General features: G+C 36.4%; 1 protein-coding gene across 1 annotated transcript; it reads left to right on the top strand.

The window, feature by feature from the left end:
• On the top strand, positions 1-16652 carry ELMOD2 (ELMO domain containing 2). Its single transcript, XM_008143705.2, has 9 exons — positions 1-100; positions 1218-1367; positions 3593-3621; positions 4497-4594; positions 6424-6553; positions 8919-9052; positions 11064-11132; positions 12240-12373; positions 14522-16652. The coding sequence occupies exons 2-9, from the start codon at positions 1226-1228 to the stop codon at positions 14665-14667; spliced, it is 882 nt and encodes a 293-aa protein (XP_008141927.1). The 5' UTR covers positions 1-100; positions 1218-1225; the 3' UTR covers positions 14668-16652.
• The last annotated feature ends 369 nt before the right edge of the window (positions 16653-17021 follow it).

Genomic DNA, 17021 nt, shown 5'->3' with positions numbered 1-17021 from the left:
GGGAACGCAGAGCGAGTAGCGTCGTTTCCGTTGCCGGCTGTTTGCAGTTGGGGAAACCGAGGCAGACTCCAGCTTCCCCTAGTTCTTCCGCTCCTGTGAGGTGGCTGCTCTTTCTTTTCTCTCGCCCCTTGCTGCTTCCGTGCGGGGGCGCGAGCCCCGCGGTGTCCCACAGCAGATCCGCGGGGCGCCGGGCCGGCGGGGCTTTGTGCGAGCCGTTCCCTCCCACTCGCGGGCAGAGATGGAGCCGGGCTCCTCCGGGCTCCGAAACGGGCACTCGGCTCAGCAACTCCCCAGGTCTGGGGAGCCCGGGTGCCGCGAGGCTTGCTCTCCCTCCGCTTGGCAGTTCTTTTGTCTCGATGAGCGCGGACTGGATGGGTTCACGTTCACGTTCCAGTTCAGCCCCTCTCCTGTTGAGCTCCGTTCCTGCTCTGACCTGCGGGGATTTCGAAATTGACAGTCTCACAGGCCCTGCTCTAGAGATGATGTTTAAGTGGGAATGTCTAAGATAGGGAGGAGATGAGCATTTTTGTTGATTTTTAAGTAATGACTCACTTGCATTGCCCCCATCGCGCTTCATTTAGGAGCCGAAGGTTTTTCTTATGACATAAAGATTCCGTTTTATTGAGGGTGTAGTTCATTCCCCTCTCTAGTATTTGGTCCTGCACCTGTTGGAAGGAAAATCAAGACTTAGCCAGGATTTGATCTACTCAGTGTTCGACTTGTGTACTTAAATTTGTAAGCCAAGTGTAGTGTTTTTATTTGCTGGCATCAACTGACAGGAATAGATGCAACCGGAATCATCCACAAGGGATTAAGAAAAGCTTATTCCTTATAATAACAGTTCTGATACATGGGGTATTTTATTTAGTTGTTGTTTAGTTGGGGTTTTGTTGTTTTTTTTTTGTTCGTGAACTGTTGAGCCCCAATTCTCAATGAATGAAAAATTAAAATAGGGAACTGAGAGCTTGAAGTAAGTAGTTTTGATTTGACAGTTAATTTTTTAAAAAGTGATAAATTGGCCATTTGACCAGCCATCATTTACTCTAAATAGTATATATTACACCTGTCATTGTTTCCTTAGATTTCTAAAACACTTCTACAGTGGACTACCATAATAGATATTATAATTTGAGATTTGGTAAGTGGGATAAGCTAATTTTTTCCATTTTAAAATCCAGTTCAAGGTAATTAAATCTGTCATATATTTCTTTCTCCAGGAAAAAAAATGTTTATTTCTTTGTGGGACTTCTTCTATGGGCACTTTTTTCGATTTTGGATGAAATGGCTCTTACGACAGATGACTGGAAAGTGTGAATTGCAGCGAATTTTTGATACCTATGTAGGTGCACAAAGGACACACAGGATAGGTAATGTTATTTGAAAAAGAATAATTAAAACTAATGAAATTTACTCTGAATGAATATTTTTTTTTTCTCAATATTCAGTGACAGATGTACTCATTGTGTGTCTTGATCAAGTCACCTAAACTCAGTTTTATAATCATTGGAATCTAGTATTGAATCCTTTCAGCTCTAAAACTGTATGGCCTTGTAGAAAAAGAAAAGGATTATTATTTAATTTTCCATCTCTGCGAATAATTATTTTCTCTGGCTTCTGAAATTCATTAGTTGTGCCTTAGATTATAGTTATAACCTATATTCTAGAGAAAAATCTCTAGACTTTTATAAGCCCTTAGAAATTTTCATCCAAGTGATGAGAAAGAGTGAATATCTCTATCTAGATTCATTTTTATACTCAGCATCCTTCATCAATCGTTTAATCTCTTATGTAATTCATGAAAGGACAGTACTAGGTATACAGTGATCCCTAGGAATCATTATTAGACTCATAATATGCACTGCTTAGTACTCTAGCTAGCCAGTAGCCACAGGCCTCGATTGGGCTCCTGAAATGTGATTTGAGCGGATGTATAAACTAGGCATTGTGTTTGAAAGAATTCATATACAAAGGTTGTAAAAATATCTCATTAGTAATTGTTCATATTCTTTATATGTGGAAATACTTCGGGTATATTGGTTTAATATATTTTGGATATGTTGGTTTAAAATAGTAAAATTTATTTTATCTGTTTCTTTTACTCTAATGTGGCTACTCGAGAAGATTTTAAAGTACACATGTGGCTCACATTTTGGCTTGCATTATATTTCTATTGAACAAGACTGCTCTAGTACCTTTTGAAGTTCATCAGCTTTCAATGCATAATTGAAAATATTACTTTAAATTAGGACACAGATGAGTGAGAAATATGGTGAAGGTCATTTCTCTTTGGCCAGGCTAAAGAAGGCCAGGGATCAGCCGCAGTTGATGCTCACTGTGTTGAATGGAAAACCATGACTTAACCAGGCTTTCTTTGAATTGAACAAGGGTGCTTCAACTAAGACAGTGGTCGGCAAACTCCTTAGTCAACAGAGCCAAATATCAACAGTACAACGATTGAAATTACTTTTGAGAGCCGAAAACCGACTTCTGCGTATGGGCCACGAAGTTTTAATCGCACTGTACGTGTGCACCCGTATGTGGTATTTTGTGGAAGAGCCACACTCAAAGGGCCAAAGAGCCGCATGTGGCTCACGAGCCGCAGTTTGCCGGCCACTGAACTAAGAAATCCACCCCTGTAAGATCTGGGGAGTGGGTGTTGGTATCCAAGGCAACATGAAAGGATGACAGACATAAAGAGAGTAATAAGCCTCAGGGCAGCTGGATGATTGAAGTTTGTTTACTTCCTGACTTTTCTCACAACTTTGTGGCTGACTTAAAAATTACTGCCTGCTCTTTTGATTTGCCCTTTTAACTGTTCTGAGAAGAACAAAGTACCTCTTGATAAGAAATCTTGGCAGCATTGGTGTTTTATAGTGTGTGTGTGTGTGTGTGTGTGTGTGTGTGTGTGTGTGTAGGGGGGAAGATACATTAATGCTTTACTTTGTGGCAAAAGCATTTTTCTGGAATTTTTCAAATTGCTAAGAAAAAAACTAAGCAAATATGCCAGAAAAAATTGTTTAATAAACCAATAAAGATGTTACTCATTCTTATTGAAATAGAAAACAAGAATGAAGAAGCTGTTTTGCTATTTGTCTCGTTTGAGGATGGGTAAATAATCTAAAGTCTTTTCATTTTTGCCACTGTGTTGTTGTTTGATTCAGTTGCTAGCTCCTGAAATTGAAATGCTTGCTCCTTAAGGCTAACAAATGAAGAAAATGTAGTAGAGAGCACTCTTACTTTAGTCTTACCACGAGTTTCTGGGACACGAGCTATTCCGAGGTAGCCATGTGTGAATTTGCAGTGGTTAGTACACTTGGAGGTCTGCACAGAAACAGATGATGGGGAAATTAGGTGGACCTCACCTCTTTGGCTTTGTTATGTTGTGTTGGGTTGAGGATTTTGGAATCCTTTAGTTGTCTATAAGGATACTGTAAGGATGAAATTTTTAAATGTTTGCTATGTTATTCAAGTAAAAGTAATATCTTCTAGAACTATGAAAGTAATGTATTATTGGCTTGATATTTATACTCTTTGACTATGGAGTAATTTACAAACAGTATTTAAGTGATAATGTACTTTTTTTTCATTTCAGAAAATTCCTTGATGTACTCCAAGAATAAGGTAGGATCATATCAAGGTGATAATTCCAGAAAATTTAACTGCAAGATAACTTTTCCTTTAAGAGGATGCTTCAATTTTAGAATTAATTCTTAATGTCCTACCAGAAGAGTCTTTGCTATATAAAGTATTGAGTAAAATTTTCCCACTTTAGAAGTAATTTTTAATTTTTAAAATATTTCCTCTGCGTGTGTATGTGTGTGTGCTATTCATGCACAAAGAAGGTATTTGAATAATTTGTCCTGTTCTTAAGTTTTGCTTGTTTATTTTGTCTCAAGACTCGATCATTTTGGGGGAAGCAGGTCTTGGGGGAAAACATTCTTTTAGACTGTGTCCTTAGGATAGGTTCTTATACACTTGCTTGTTTCATGGAAGGAAGGATCCAATGGACATTTATAGGTTGTATTATTTAAGAAATCTGTTTTGTATGCATAGAACAAAGACCAGAGGCATATATGCTAATCCGTTACTGGTGGCTATCACTGGTGGTAAGATTACAAGATTATTTGCGTTTTCTATTTTGTGTTCTTATGCATTTAAAAATTTTCTGACTTCTGCCTTTAAAATTTTTGTGCATATATTTTTATGTAATTTTGAATTTTATAAAAAGTGTCTACTTCATAAGCACACTATGGTGGTTGCTCATTCGATAAGAGAACCTGTTCCTTTTCAGTTAAGGAAGTCTTCATCTGAAACATGTTACTTCTCTTTCAATTAATTAATTGCTTGAGTGATTTAAGCCCTACTGAAAATTTGAAACAAATTTGGTTTTGGTTTGCATTTAAAATCTGCATTGTAGAGTTGACTAAATACCTCAAAATTTACTGTTCTTTTTCAGTTGGGGATTTTTCTCAATCAGCTCTTTATCACATCTATAGGTTTTACAGAAAGCAACACTTGTTGTTGAGAGTGAAGTGGACAAGTGCATAGAAGATATAATGAGAGAAAAGAATATCAACCCTGAGAAGGATGTCAGGTATGCTGTGTGACAGGTTCTTTTTTATTTTGTGCCCACATCCTGTGAGTTGTGGTGATCACACACAATTGGAAAGCGTTAGAGCTGAAGGGGTTGTGTAGAGCATCTGATTCCATGGTTTCAGGGGGTCCAGAGAGGAGAGTGACAGAAACAGATCTAAAGTCAGTATCTTTTAGTTCCCTGCCCAGTGCTGTTGCTTTTTTACCATCTGCCTTCTTTAAGGTAACTTACCATTGCTTTCCCAAAGTTAAATAACTGCAGCTACTATATGTCCTTCTTGTCCTTCAAAATTCAGTTGCTCTGTCCTTCTCCAGGAAGACCCTCCCTGGCCCCTCCAGTCTGTGTTAGGGCCTCTGCTCTGTCCTGTCACAGAGCTCTCCCATCATAGCATAACCCATTGTACTGTAATCATTGATTTACTCTTGTTCTTCCCAAATAAATTTTAAGTTCCATAAGAGACGGACTTGACTTACTCCATTTTTGAGTTTTCAGGACCAGTACTTGACTTGTAAGTATTCAGCAATTTGTTCTTTAGTCAGCATTTTTTGTGTAAATATAGAGGAAGGAGCAATTTATTTTGGCTGGAACAGGGAAGGGTACAGGAAAGAATTGTGAGGATAGTGTCACAGAAGAAGTGACATTTGAGCTGGACCTTGTTGAATGGGTAGGGAGGACATGCCTTGCAGAGGAAGAATGCCAACTGGGCACAAGTGCTGCAGTATCTGGGAATGATCGGGAGTCTTTGTAGCTGGGGCATTGAACTCGTACAGAGTGGTGGTTGGAGGAATGGAGTGCTGGACTACATCTCACACTGAGGGACAGATGTTGTTCTCTGGGTTTCTTTTTTCTTTTTTTAAGCTAACAAGTCATATTATCAGATACGTATTTTGAAGAAAATAGACTAGAAAATTTGGGGATGTGGGAGGCTGGCAGAAGGGATAAGAGAGAACAGTTAGGAAACTTGAGTCCTTCAGGTAAGAGATGACAAAGCTATAACTACATCAGCATAAATGAATAGATGATGATTGCTGTGAGGGACATTTCAGAGACAGAAAGGATGAGGGTTGGGGATCTTTTGATGTATTGGTGCAGAGAGGAAAGTCAGAGCTCGGAGGGTTCTAGCTTGGTGAACTAATGATTAGTGAGGTCATTAATAAGGTTAGCGACTTGTTAAGAAAAAGCATGTTTCCTCCAGGAGGACAAGCTGTTGTATTTGGGAGAACTGAGATCACCTGTCCTGGACTTGTTTGTTGTAAACGTACTAGAGGCCCAATACATGAAGATTCGTGCAAAAATAGGCCTTCCTTACCCTGGCTGCCAGCACCGGTTTCCCTCTGGCACCCAGGACCCGGGTCTTCGCTCTGGCCACTGCCTCCCGCCTTCGCTACGAGTCGGCCATCGCCATCTTTTCCACATTAATTTGCATATTCCCTCCTTATTGGCTGTGGGCGCCGCCATCTTTGTTGTGAAGTGACGGTCAATTTGCATATTCCATCTTTATTAGATAGGATTTTTGGAAAATTTGGTCTGTTGGTGATAATTGGCTGTAAAGATTTGGGAATGTATGAGATTGCCCAGGAAAAGCATGAAAAGAAGACACAGTTGCCAAGCTTGCCCTTCCTACCATGTCTTGTCCTCTTTCTAGATACTGATTTATTATATGCTTCCTGATACTTTATATAAAGTTTTGTGTTTAAGGAGACTATTGATGCCTATTGTATTAAACTGAAAGCTAGGAAATGGTTTCTAAATAGACTTAGGATCCACAAGCTATGGAATACTTTATTATGAAGGAATGATTTTTTTAATAATAATTTTGTTATTTTCAGTTTTAAAGTCTGCATGAAGGCATGCTTACTGCAGATATCCGGTTACAGACAGCTCTATTTGGATGTCGAAAGTGTGAGAAAAAAACCATATGATTCTGATAACCTGCAACATGAAAAACTGCTTCTCAAGGTAAGTTTTGTTTTCTGCATTTGGAGTTAGTGAACACTGCAAAAATAAATCAGGCTTGAGCTAGTAAGGTCTGTGTGCAAGTTCTTGAGGCTTGTACAGCCATCCAGTGTTATTGCCCTTAGAGAATTTTGTTCCGTCAGTGAAAGATTTTTAGTTAACTCTTTTTGTAATTTTCTGATAAGCATCATTAAAATATATTCAAATAAATGTTATTTTAAATGCTTTTAATTCTGAAATAGATTATAAATATATAAAAGGAAATCTGTTAGTAATTTAAAGAAGGAGGACCAGATAAAACCCAATCTAATCACTGATTTAGCTTCAGAGCCAGCAAAGTCTTGCCCTGTTTTAAAGCAGGGTCACAGGTCTTTGCACTTTATTTTGGGTAGCAGGATACTTTTATTAGGAGCCCTTTATTCAACAATGCCTGAAGTGGTAGTGAAACAAAAAACAAACAAACACGTATTTTTGTTCTTCTGATTTTCATAAACTTATCCATTTTTTGAGTCTGTTTTGTTTGATGATGTGTGGTGTCAAATTTAGAAAATGATTAAGTATTTTATACTTTATGTTGCTATCTAACACTTGAAAGCTGTCTTATGTCATAATAGCTGCCTGATATTTTATCTCAGTCTTAAGGAATATATTCAGTTAAAACCAAATCATATTATTTTCTTTTTTTAAAGCAAAAAACCCTCATAGACACAGACAACAGTATGGTGATTACCAGAGGGTAAAGGGGCATGCAGGGGATAGAAGAGGGTTTAGGGGCGATCAATGGAGATGGAAGTACACTTGAGTTGGGATGGTGAACACACAGCACAATAGACAGATGATGTATTATGGAATTGTACACTTGAAACCATTATAATTTTATTAACCAATGTCACCCCAATAAATTCAATTTAAAAAAGAAAAAGAAAAACCAAGGCGAGGAAACACAGTAGTTCACATGCAACTAACTAGTAAACTGCTCCCCATTTTGGGAGCAGGGTAGTTGATTAAGGAGTTCCTAATCTCATTAATTAAACAAATCATATAAACTAACCAAAAAGTATTTTGATATTAAATATTGCACCTTTGTTTTTTGTTTAAATGGTTCAGATATTCAAGTCAAGTAGTTCTACTGGAAAAGTCCTAGAGTATTCAAGTTTCTATTCCTTAACTAGGAAAACCTTCAGTGAGATTATTGAGAGAATAAAATTAAGATACTGGCCATTAAGAAATAGGATTAGAGGAAAGACCATAGACAATTCCATTTAACTGAACCAAGAAAGGCCAAAGGGAAGATAGAATAAATGAAACAGTTAACAATTATGATTGCCTAGATAAAGATCTTAAAGTAAAAAACATGAGAGTACAGATCTGGCACTAAAAATGCTAAAGAAAATTATTAGCAATCTTTAGAAGAAGGAAGAGATCCCACAAAAAATTAAAGCTATGAACAGTTTTAAAATAGTAATCATATGGGTTGGAATACTTTGTATTATTTCTTCATAATCCCACTGTTAGATAGAGCCTACTTAAATATATAGTATCAGAGGAAAGGGCCAAGTACATAACACTATTCTCATGGAAGTAGTTTACCAATTCTGTTATGTAATATATATGTACTAGAGGCCCGGTGTACAGATTCATGCACCAGTGAGGTCCCTTGGCCTGGCCTGCAGGGATCAGGGGATCAGTGGACCACCGCGTTGCCACAGCCCTGCCTTACCCGCCAGCTCGTCAGGCTCCAGCCTGCTGTCCACTTCGATCCCTCACAGCACGAAGTAGTATGCGAAGCAACAGGTGGACAGGGAGGAGCTGGAGCCCGGGTTGGGCACCGCTTCTGCTCATCTTGGCCCCGCTGTGTCTGGCACACACATGGGCGCTCAGGGGGAGTGTCCCTGGGAGCCCTGGGAGAGGCTCTTGGCACCACAGCTGTGCTCGCCAGCCATGAGCCAGGCATCTGGCGCCTGTTGGTCAGCTGAGCAGCGCTCCCACTGTGAGAGCACACTGACCCGTTGAGTGTCTGCCCCCTGGTGGTCAGTGCACATCATAGCTACCGGCCGGTCGTCTGGTCATCCAGTCACTTAGGCTATATATGTAGATTACTTAGTAAATAAAGACATCTCATTGTTTTATATTTCTGTGTATGTGTTCCAAAATTTTTACGTCTTTTAAGTTGGAATAAATATACTACATTTTTTATGATAATTGAAAAGTTCTCTAAACACAGTCTTTGTCAAACCTATAATTTGTCTACAAAAGTTGTTTAATTGAAAGCATTTAACATACTAGTTATATCAGCTATGAGAAGGAAAAAATCTTGGTAACTTAAGAATATCACTATTATTTGTAATATGGAAGCATGTTTGTACAGCTTTGGAATCTTTTAATGCCCACGAAAAAATTGAAGGCTAGAATCTCCAAGCAATGGGCTGACATTGGTTTCCAGGGTGATGATCCCAAAACGGACTTCAGAGGCATGGGCATACTTGGATTAATCAACCTTGTGTAAGTGAAAATAAACTTTCTTTTCTTCTCTAAATGAAATTACATGTAATCTCCAATTTAGTTTCCTACTATCTCTAAACTTTAATAGCTGCAGTGCTAAAAGTATTTACTAATGTGTTGACAACAATAGGAAGACATTGGAAATGTACTCGTGTATGTGTGTGTGATTTCTTTACTTACCAATACCTTTCTTCTTCTGTTCTCTTCCTGGCCTCCCTTCTGATACCTCCTACGGAATTATTTACACTCTTTTATTACTTTTAAAAAAATATATATATATATTTTTTTGGTTATATATATATATATATATATATATATATATATATATATATTGATTTTAGAGAGAGGAAGGGAGATGGATAGAGAGATAGAAACATGGATGGATGGGAGAGAAACATTGATTGGCTGCCTCCGGGAAGCCCCACACTGGGGATCGAGCCTGCAACCCCGAGCATGTGCCCTGACCAGGAATCAAACAATGACCTGGTTCAAGGACTAACGCTCAACAACTGAGCCACACTGATTGGGTTTTTATTATTTTTTTTTTACCCTCTCGCCTCTCTCGTTTTGGCTGTCTGATTCCATTTTGGGAAATGTAACCAGATAAAATGATAATGAAGTCTCTTCATGCTTATTCTTACCATATGTGGCAGGTGATCTAAATCCCAGGCTTTCAGAGTCTGTATGGAGTCTCTCTCCTTTTCTTCTTTAATACTTTTGCTTGTGCACATTATATATGAAATTGCAAAATATGTAACTAAAATCACAATTGGTAGCCAGAAATATTCTAGAAAATAGACTGGAATATTATTTTTCTCCTATAAGGTATGCAAATGAAGAGATTCTGGTGTGTGGGTCTATCCTTGAATTGTGATTTATAGACTGCAAAATACCTGGAATGGGAACCCTAATGATTAACAAGGTTCATATAGTTACTATAAAGAAATTAGTCCTGAAATTGAGCTACATTGTGTTACAATTGAGAAAAAGTAGAGAAGGGAAAATCTGGTTAGAAATTTGTATGCTTTATGAAAACTTCAGTGATTGTGCTCTAAAATTTAAATAAAATATGTAAATATTCATCAACATCCAGTCAGTCATCATATATGTCCATGTGTATGACTCCCAGTGTACTGTGTGGTGATTTAAAAGTTGCACAGGCTCTGGCTGGTTTGGCTCAGTGGATAGAGCATTGGCCTGCGGACTGAAGGGTCCCGGGTTTGATTCCCGTCAAGGGCACATGCCCAGGTTGTGGGCTTGATCCCCAGTAGGGGGCATGCAGGAGGCAGCCGATCGATGATTTTCTCTCATCATTGATTTTCCTATCTCTCTGTCTTCCTTTCTGAAACCAATAAAAATATTTTTTTAAAAAAAAAGTTGAACAGATTTGGTCTCTACCTTTAAGAACTCAGAGGTTGCAAGAGTTCAAGTCAACAGGATGGATGAGCCTACAAAGAAATAGCTTTATCTGTTTCTCCTAATATTTCTGTTTTATGGTCAGAATTTTAGTTATACCACAGATCAGGGGTGGATTTTTGAGTGCAAAATGGAGTTTATTGACATTCTTCTAATTGCACTGAAAGTAGTATTAAACAATACAGACTTAAGTTGCCATAGAACGAATAAGCCCACGTGAAAGGACGAATGTCCTAACAGGTACGCATTGACTATTTTATAGAAAATTTAGAACAAACAAATAAAAAGAACTCTAGACTTTTTTAAAGGTAAGTATAAAGTCTTTTGTTAGTTCACTTATTTGTTAAAAAATATATATTAAAGCTTTGTCAAGGTTCTGTGGCCTGTACTAGAGAGACCTGATAGTTCAGAATTAAATTTTGATTGATTCAAAAGCATTCTGAGTCACTGAAATAATTTTGGATGGAGATTGATTGGGATGATTGTGGCACTACTAGGACCATCATTTCGACAGTAACTTTTAAAAATTGCTTCTGGACAGCTCCTGTTTGAATTACTTCTGTTAATTTCATTATGTTTCTTAAAACTTTTTTAGGTATTTCAGTGAAAATTATACCAGGGAAGCTCATCAGATTCTTTCCCGATCAAACCATCCAAAATTAGGGTAAGCCAGATGTATTAAAGAAACTGTAAGTTCTTGAATTTAAGTTGGTTAGATCATCTGATTTGAAAGTATTTTGAATTATTTTTAAAAAGAGATTATTTTAATTGATAAGAACTTTAAAGGATATTTCATGATACATTATTTTTAAGGCTGCATATGATCATATACCATTTTTGTATGTGTTTAAATATTTTTCATCACCAGATTTAGTTTATAAATGAGGATAAAGGACCTTTATAAAGATTTTTTGAGAAATAGATTTGAAAATAGAAGTAGGAAATAATTTTGAAATAGGAATATGAGAAATAGCTTTGAAATTTGTGCCATGAAATGCAAATTGAGGTCATATTAGCTTTATCATATAATGTTATTTAATTTTTATATTCCAGTGATACCTATTTTTGAAAAAACATTATAACAATATTACATCATAAAAATAAATACCCTGATAATAAAAGAGAAAAGTCAGATTACCCAGTGTATTTTAGAAATCAATGAGAAATATACACTGAGTGGCCAGATTATTATGATCTCTGAACGCACAATAATCTGGCCACTCAGTGTGCATATATATATATATATATATATATATATATATTTTTTTTTTTTTTTTTGAGGCCCAGTGCATGAATTTGTGCATTGGTGGGGTCCGGCCAGCCTGGCCATGGGGAGGGGACATGGGTGGTTGGCCGGCCTGCCTGCTGGTCGAACTCCTGGTTGAGGGGACAATTTGCATATTAGCCTTTTATTATATAGGATATACAATGAGTGGCCAGATTATTATGCATTCAGAAATCATAATAATCTGGCCACTCAGTGTGTATATATATATATAGTACTCCTTTTAGTTTTTAAAGAATTTTGGTTTTAGACATTCATATGACCAGAGCTTTATTTTTATTTCTTCAGGTATATCCAGAACAGCAACAGCCTCTAAAGAACAAATTTTTAAAATCTATTCTGGTTATTTTTCTTAATATGTAGAGATTATTGTAAAGTCAGTATTGTGTTAGAAATGAATCAAAGCAACTAATTCCTTGCATAATTTCAAATTTATTTTGTGAGCTATTTGGCTAGCTAGTGTAACTAATAATGTTTCTGACATAGGTATTCTTATGCAATAGTTGGAATCAATCTGACAGAGATGGCTTATAGCTTACTGAAGAGTGAAGCTTTGAAATTTCATCTCTACAATTTTGTTCCTGGTGTACCAACAATGGAACACTTTCATCAGTTTTATTGTGAGTATTAAAAGGAGTTAATTCTAAGGACATTTTTAAATCTTTAGGAAGACATAATGTATAATTCCTCTATCATTTTGTTATTTAGGGTTTTTGGAAAAATGGAAAATAATGGAAGATGAGTTCCCTGAAGTATTTTGTATTTCAGTTTCTTTATTTGCTGATTAAAAATATTCAGTGAGGCAATGTTTTCACATGTATGCAAATGTAGTATTTATGCAGTTTTCTGTAGGTATCCATCTTTTAACTATAAAATGAACTTTCCCTCTTGAATACTGTTTAATGAATGCTATTGACTATTTGCAGATTATGTTGTTACTCTTGTAAGGAAATTCAATTTAAAAACATACATACACACACACACACACACACACACACACACACACACTTATTTCAAGTCCAGGTTGTCTTGTTTTGTTGGTGCTACTTAATAGATTTTCCTCAAGCAGTCATATTACCACTATTCCATTAGCTTTTATTCTGATGACATTTGAATGTTGATAATTTAATTGCATGAACTACATCTTCAGAAGATATTTCTGAGAAGCAAAGAATTCAGATCCAGCTTAGTTTTTATGCTCTACTTTTTTTTTATCTTTTTATGTCTTTAGAATGTCACTTACATGTTGGCAGAAAACTACTTCAGTATAAACGGCCAGATTATAATTTCAACTCCATGCTTGAAGGTTTCATCCAGGTCTCTTTTTCCCACAATCTCCCCATCTTTATTTAATCCTTAATTCCAGGATTGTAACTGCGTGACCTCAGGCCTTTGTTACTAAGTCCCTGAAGTCACCTTTTCACCAGTCTTTCTGTGATGACCTCTGGTTCTTCTCCACATTGAGGGTGCAGTTACTTAAAATGGAAATCTAGTCATTCTACTCCACTGCCCAAAATTTTCCAAAAGGACCCATGACAAAGCCCCGCATAATCCATGCCTGATCACCTCTCGGGACTCATCTTCTGCCACACACCAACTCCCCGCAGACTAAAGTTTAAGCACACGTCCTCTGTTATTTGCACAAATATGTCATGCTCTCTCATGACTCTGGACCTTTCACCCAGCCTGGAACAGTTCCTGCTCCCTCCATTCTTCCCACGTTTCTCATAGGCATCTCGTCAATGTCAGTTTAGATGTGACCTTCTGTGGGAAGTCTTACCAGAGACTCTGTTCCTTCAGTTATCATTTCTTTCTCCGTTATTCATCTTCCCATGAACAGGGGTAACTGGAGCATCTTTGGCTACTATGGACCCCAGTGCCCTCAACACCAGCATCTTGTTTGGCTCTGGTCTAGGATGAGCATCAAAGTAGTATCTGGAGTAAAAAAGTCATTATAGGTTCAATTTAAATAGGGTTTATGAGTGATTTTAAATTCATGCTTTTTGTTATAAATATATCTATTTTAATATTTATTTGCATTAAATACTTTTAACATGTTCAGGGTTAAATTAGCTACTATAATGAGGACAGAAAATAAAAATATTAAGCATATTTAGAGCTTATGTATTCTTTTGTTTTTAATATATTTTTATTGATTTCAGAGAGGAAGCGAGAGGGAGAGAGAGAGAGAAACATCAATGATGAGAGAGAATCATGGATTGGCCGCCTCCTGCACGCCCCACACTGGGGATTGAGCCTGCAACCCCAGGCATGTGCCTTGACCGAGAATCAAACTGTGACCTCCTGGCTCATAGATGGAAGCTCAATCACTGAGCCATGCTTGGTGGGCATATAGTTTATGTATTCTTTTTAAAAAGAGGATTTGCTGATAATTCATTAGAAAAAGTGGAAATATCTCTAAATTTTAGAAATCAAATAGAAAACAGCTTTCTTGTAATTTATCCTTGTCCAACATTTTCTTGTTACTTCCATTTTTGTGTTTCAGGGGTCTCTGGGAATAATATTTTTTTCCTATTCTCGGTATCTTTTGACAGTATTATATCTTTTAAGTGAGGGATTTTGTTGAAATTGCTGCTTATTTTGACCATTCTTTTAAAATGCTTCAAGTTTCTAGTAGTTTCCGATGATGTATGATTATTATAGAATGTGGAATTCAATGGATGTTTATATACTTTTAAAATGAGATGGTTTGGATGGCACTATTGAGCACTATGTGTTTTGTTTTTGTTTTTGTTTTTTAACTACAGGTTATCTTGTATATGAATTTGACAAGTTTTGGTTTGAAGAAAAGCCAGAAAGCATTATGTATTTCAACATATATAGAGAGAAGTTTCATGAAAAGATTAAAGGACTCTTACTGGATTATAATGTATCACTTACTTTAAAAATATGAATCATTCTTAGTATCTTCTATTTCTACCACATTTTGCACACACAACAGAATTTATATGTTGTAATAGAAATTATCTGATCAATTACACTACGTATATATAATTTCCTACAGAAATATTTCAGAAGTTCTATTTAAGAAAGCTAGTGGACAATCAGTGTATGTTTACAGTTGTTTATACACTGTCCTCCAAAGGTACCTTATCCTTCCAAAGATCCCCTTTGTGGAGTCATAGGAACTACAGTTTGGAACTTGGGACTTAACCCATTTAGTATGAAAGTACAAATCAGGTATTTGTATTGAATTGGTTGATTAAAATGTATAAATATCAGTTTTCACTTTTATGTGTTGTAGTTCTCAAGTTGGTATCTTTGCAAAGCTCTTAACATGTTTTGTTTTTGAATTTGGAAATAATTGTTCTTTATTTCCTTTCTCTTATTTTATTTGTAGGTTAATTAGGGGGGAAGGTGGTTCTTCGTGTTTTTTTCATTTGACTCTCAGTCACATGTCAGTGTTGCTTCATTAGTAGCAACATGTCAGAGAGGAGGAAGAACCTTTTTGGTTTGCCTGACTATTTAGCATAATAGATAAGAGAACAACAGTATTGGTGACTAGCTTTTTTGTTTTTAAACACCACACTTTGAAATATTGCAATGTTATTTTAAAGCTTAAAGACATTTTCTCATATTCAGTCTTTGCTTTTTGTCAGTTGTAGAAAAGAACCTTAGTTAATGCTTGGTATGAGAACCTTTTATGGGGTTTCTCTACCTGTCTGTGTTTATGAAAAGAGATGTATTTGCTCAGAATATCTTGATTGTATTCAAAGGACAGTTGCTGTTTCAATAAAGCTGTCTTTGAACTTAAACAAAAAGAAAACTTAAAGCTTTATAAAAATCTCAGTTAAACGTCATTGGTTTATTTTGCTTACTGTTAATTCTTGCTTCTCTGCTTTACTTCATAGTGTTTCCAGATGATGATGTATGAACTATATGGATATTATCTGAGTTAGCAATTCGTGGGATTCTAAAGTAGCCTGAGGATGATGATTGTGCATTTTGTACAGTTTTATCCTCCTAAAGTAGCAAGTGTGTTAAGGATTACATAGTGATGAGATTCTAATGGGAGTAGTTTGTTCTGCATATGTTTTAGCAGAACCAAAAGAGTTTGAAGATGGGTTCATATGATGATAAGTTCTCCTTAAGTCCTACAGAAACCTGCCTGTTAAAGACATAATTTAATCTAAAGCATGACAACAGTTGGTACATCCTTTAATATGGTCTATATTAAGTGTTGGAGGACTAGCTCTTAGGTGATTTATCAAGACCTGAGACTTTTAAGTATTGTTCATGCTTATTAACAACCCTCTCTTCAAACTTGCCAAAGAGAAGAGTGGTAAAATATTTGATTGGAAAATAACAGATGTGGTGTTGTAAGGAAACCTTTGGAGCAGTGGTCACCGACCGGTGGTCCGCGGACCACTGGTGGTCCATGAGGTCTGAAAGGTTGGCAACCTCTGGTTTAAGGAAACTTTTGGAGTAGTGGTTGCCAACCGTTGGTCCGTGGACCACTGGTGGTCTGTGAGGTCCAAAAGGTTGGCGATGGTATAGCACATTAAAAGTACATGCATTAAAATTATGATAAAGCATTTTAAAATTGCAATCATTTTAATACAATCATGGCAGTTTAGCTATTCAGTATTACAGGAGTATTACAGGAGTTTAAAAGTATCTTAACTTGATTTTTTAAATGTTTTTAATGCTTTATCATCCAACTAGAGTTCTAGTTGTAGCAAAATCCTGATGAGGATCAAGTGTTAACCATTCAAGTTCCTTTTATCACAGGGTTTACTATTACATGGAAAGCAATTCTGTTAGTCTTTGAATTTCATGTTGAAAATACTTAACCTTTATATTTTAATCTTTCAACAGCTGAGATCTTGAACTGATTTAAATCTTTGTCGGTATCTTAATAAAAGAATGACTCAAGAATGAAAGGAGAAACTTTTTAAGTAATTTAAGTTTTTCCTTTCTAGGGAGAAAGAAATATTTTTCATAATATTTTTTTAAATGTCATTAGCAAGTTTCCTTAATATTATGTTCTTTAAATCCACCTCTATTTGTATAGCATAGATATTGTTCTTTTTTTTTTCTTTTTCTTTTTTTTTTTTTTTTTTTTGCTTAAACTAATCAGTAACCATTTCAGATAGCTCTATATTGAGCTGGTCTAAGCCACCCATAGATTCTTAGCTTTGACAGTCTGGAAGCCAAGCTGAGTGTCATTGGTTGTAAATTAGAGTGTGACATGTGCCTTCTGGCTTTTAGGTAAGAGCGACATAGATGAAAAGAGAAATGGGATAA

The sequence above is a fragment of the Eptesicus fuscus genome, chromosome 6 (assembly GCF_027574615.1).
Source record: "Eptesicus fuscus isolate TK198812 chromosome 6, DD_ASM_mEF_20220401, whole genome shotgun sequence".
Classification (NCBI taxonomy): domain Eukaryota; kingdom Metazoa; phylum Chordata; class Mammalia; order Chiroptera; family Vespertilionidae; genus Eptesicus; species Eptesicus fuscus.
Note: the sequence above shows the minus strand (reverse complement) of the source record. Positions and strands in the feature narration are given on the sequence as shown.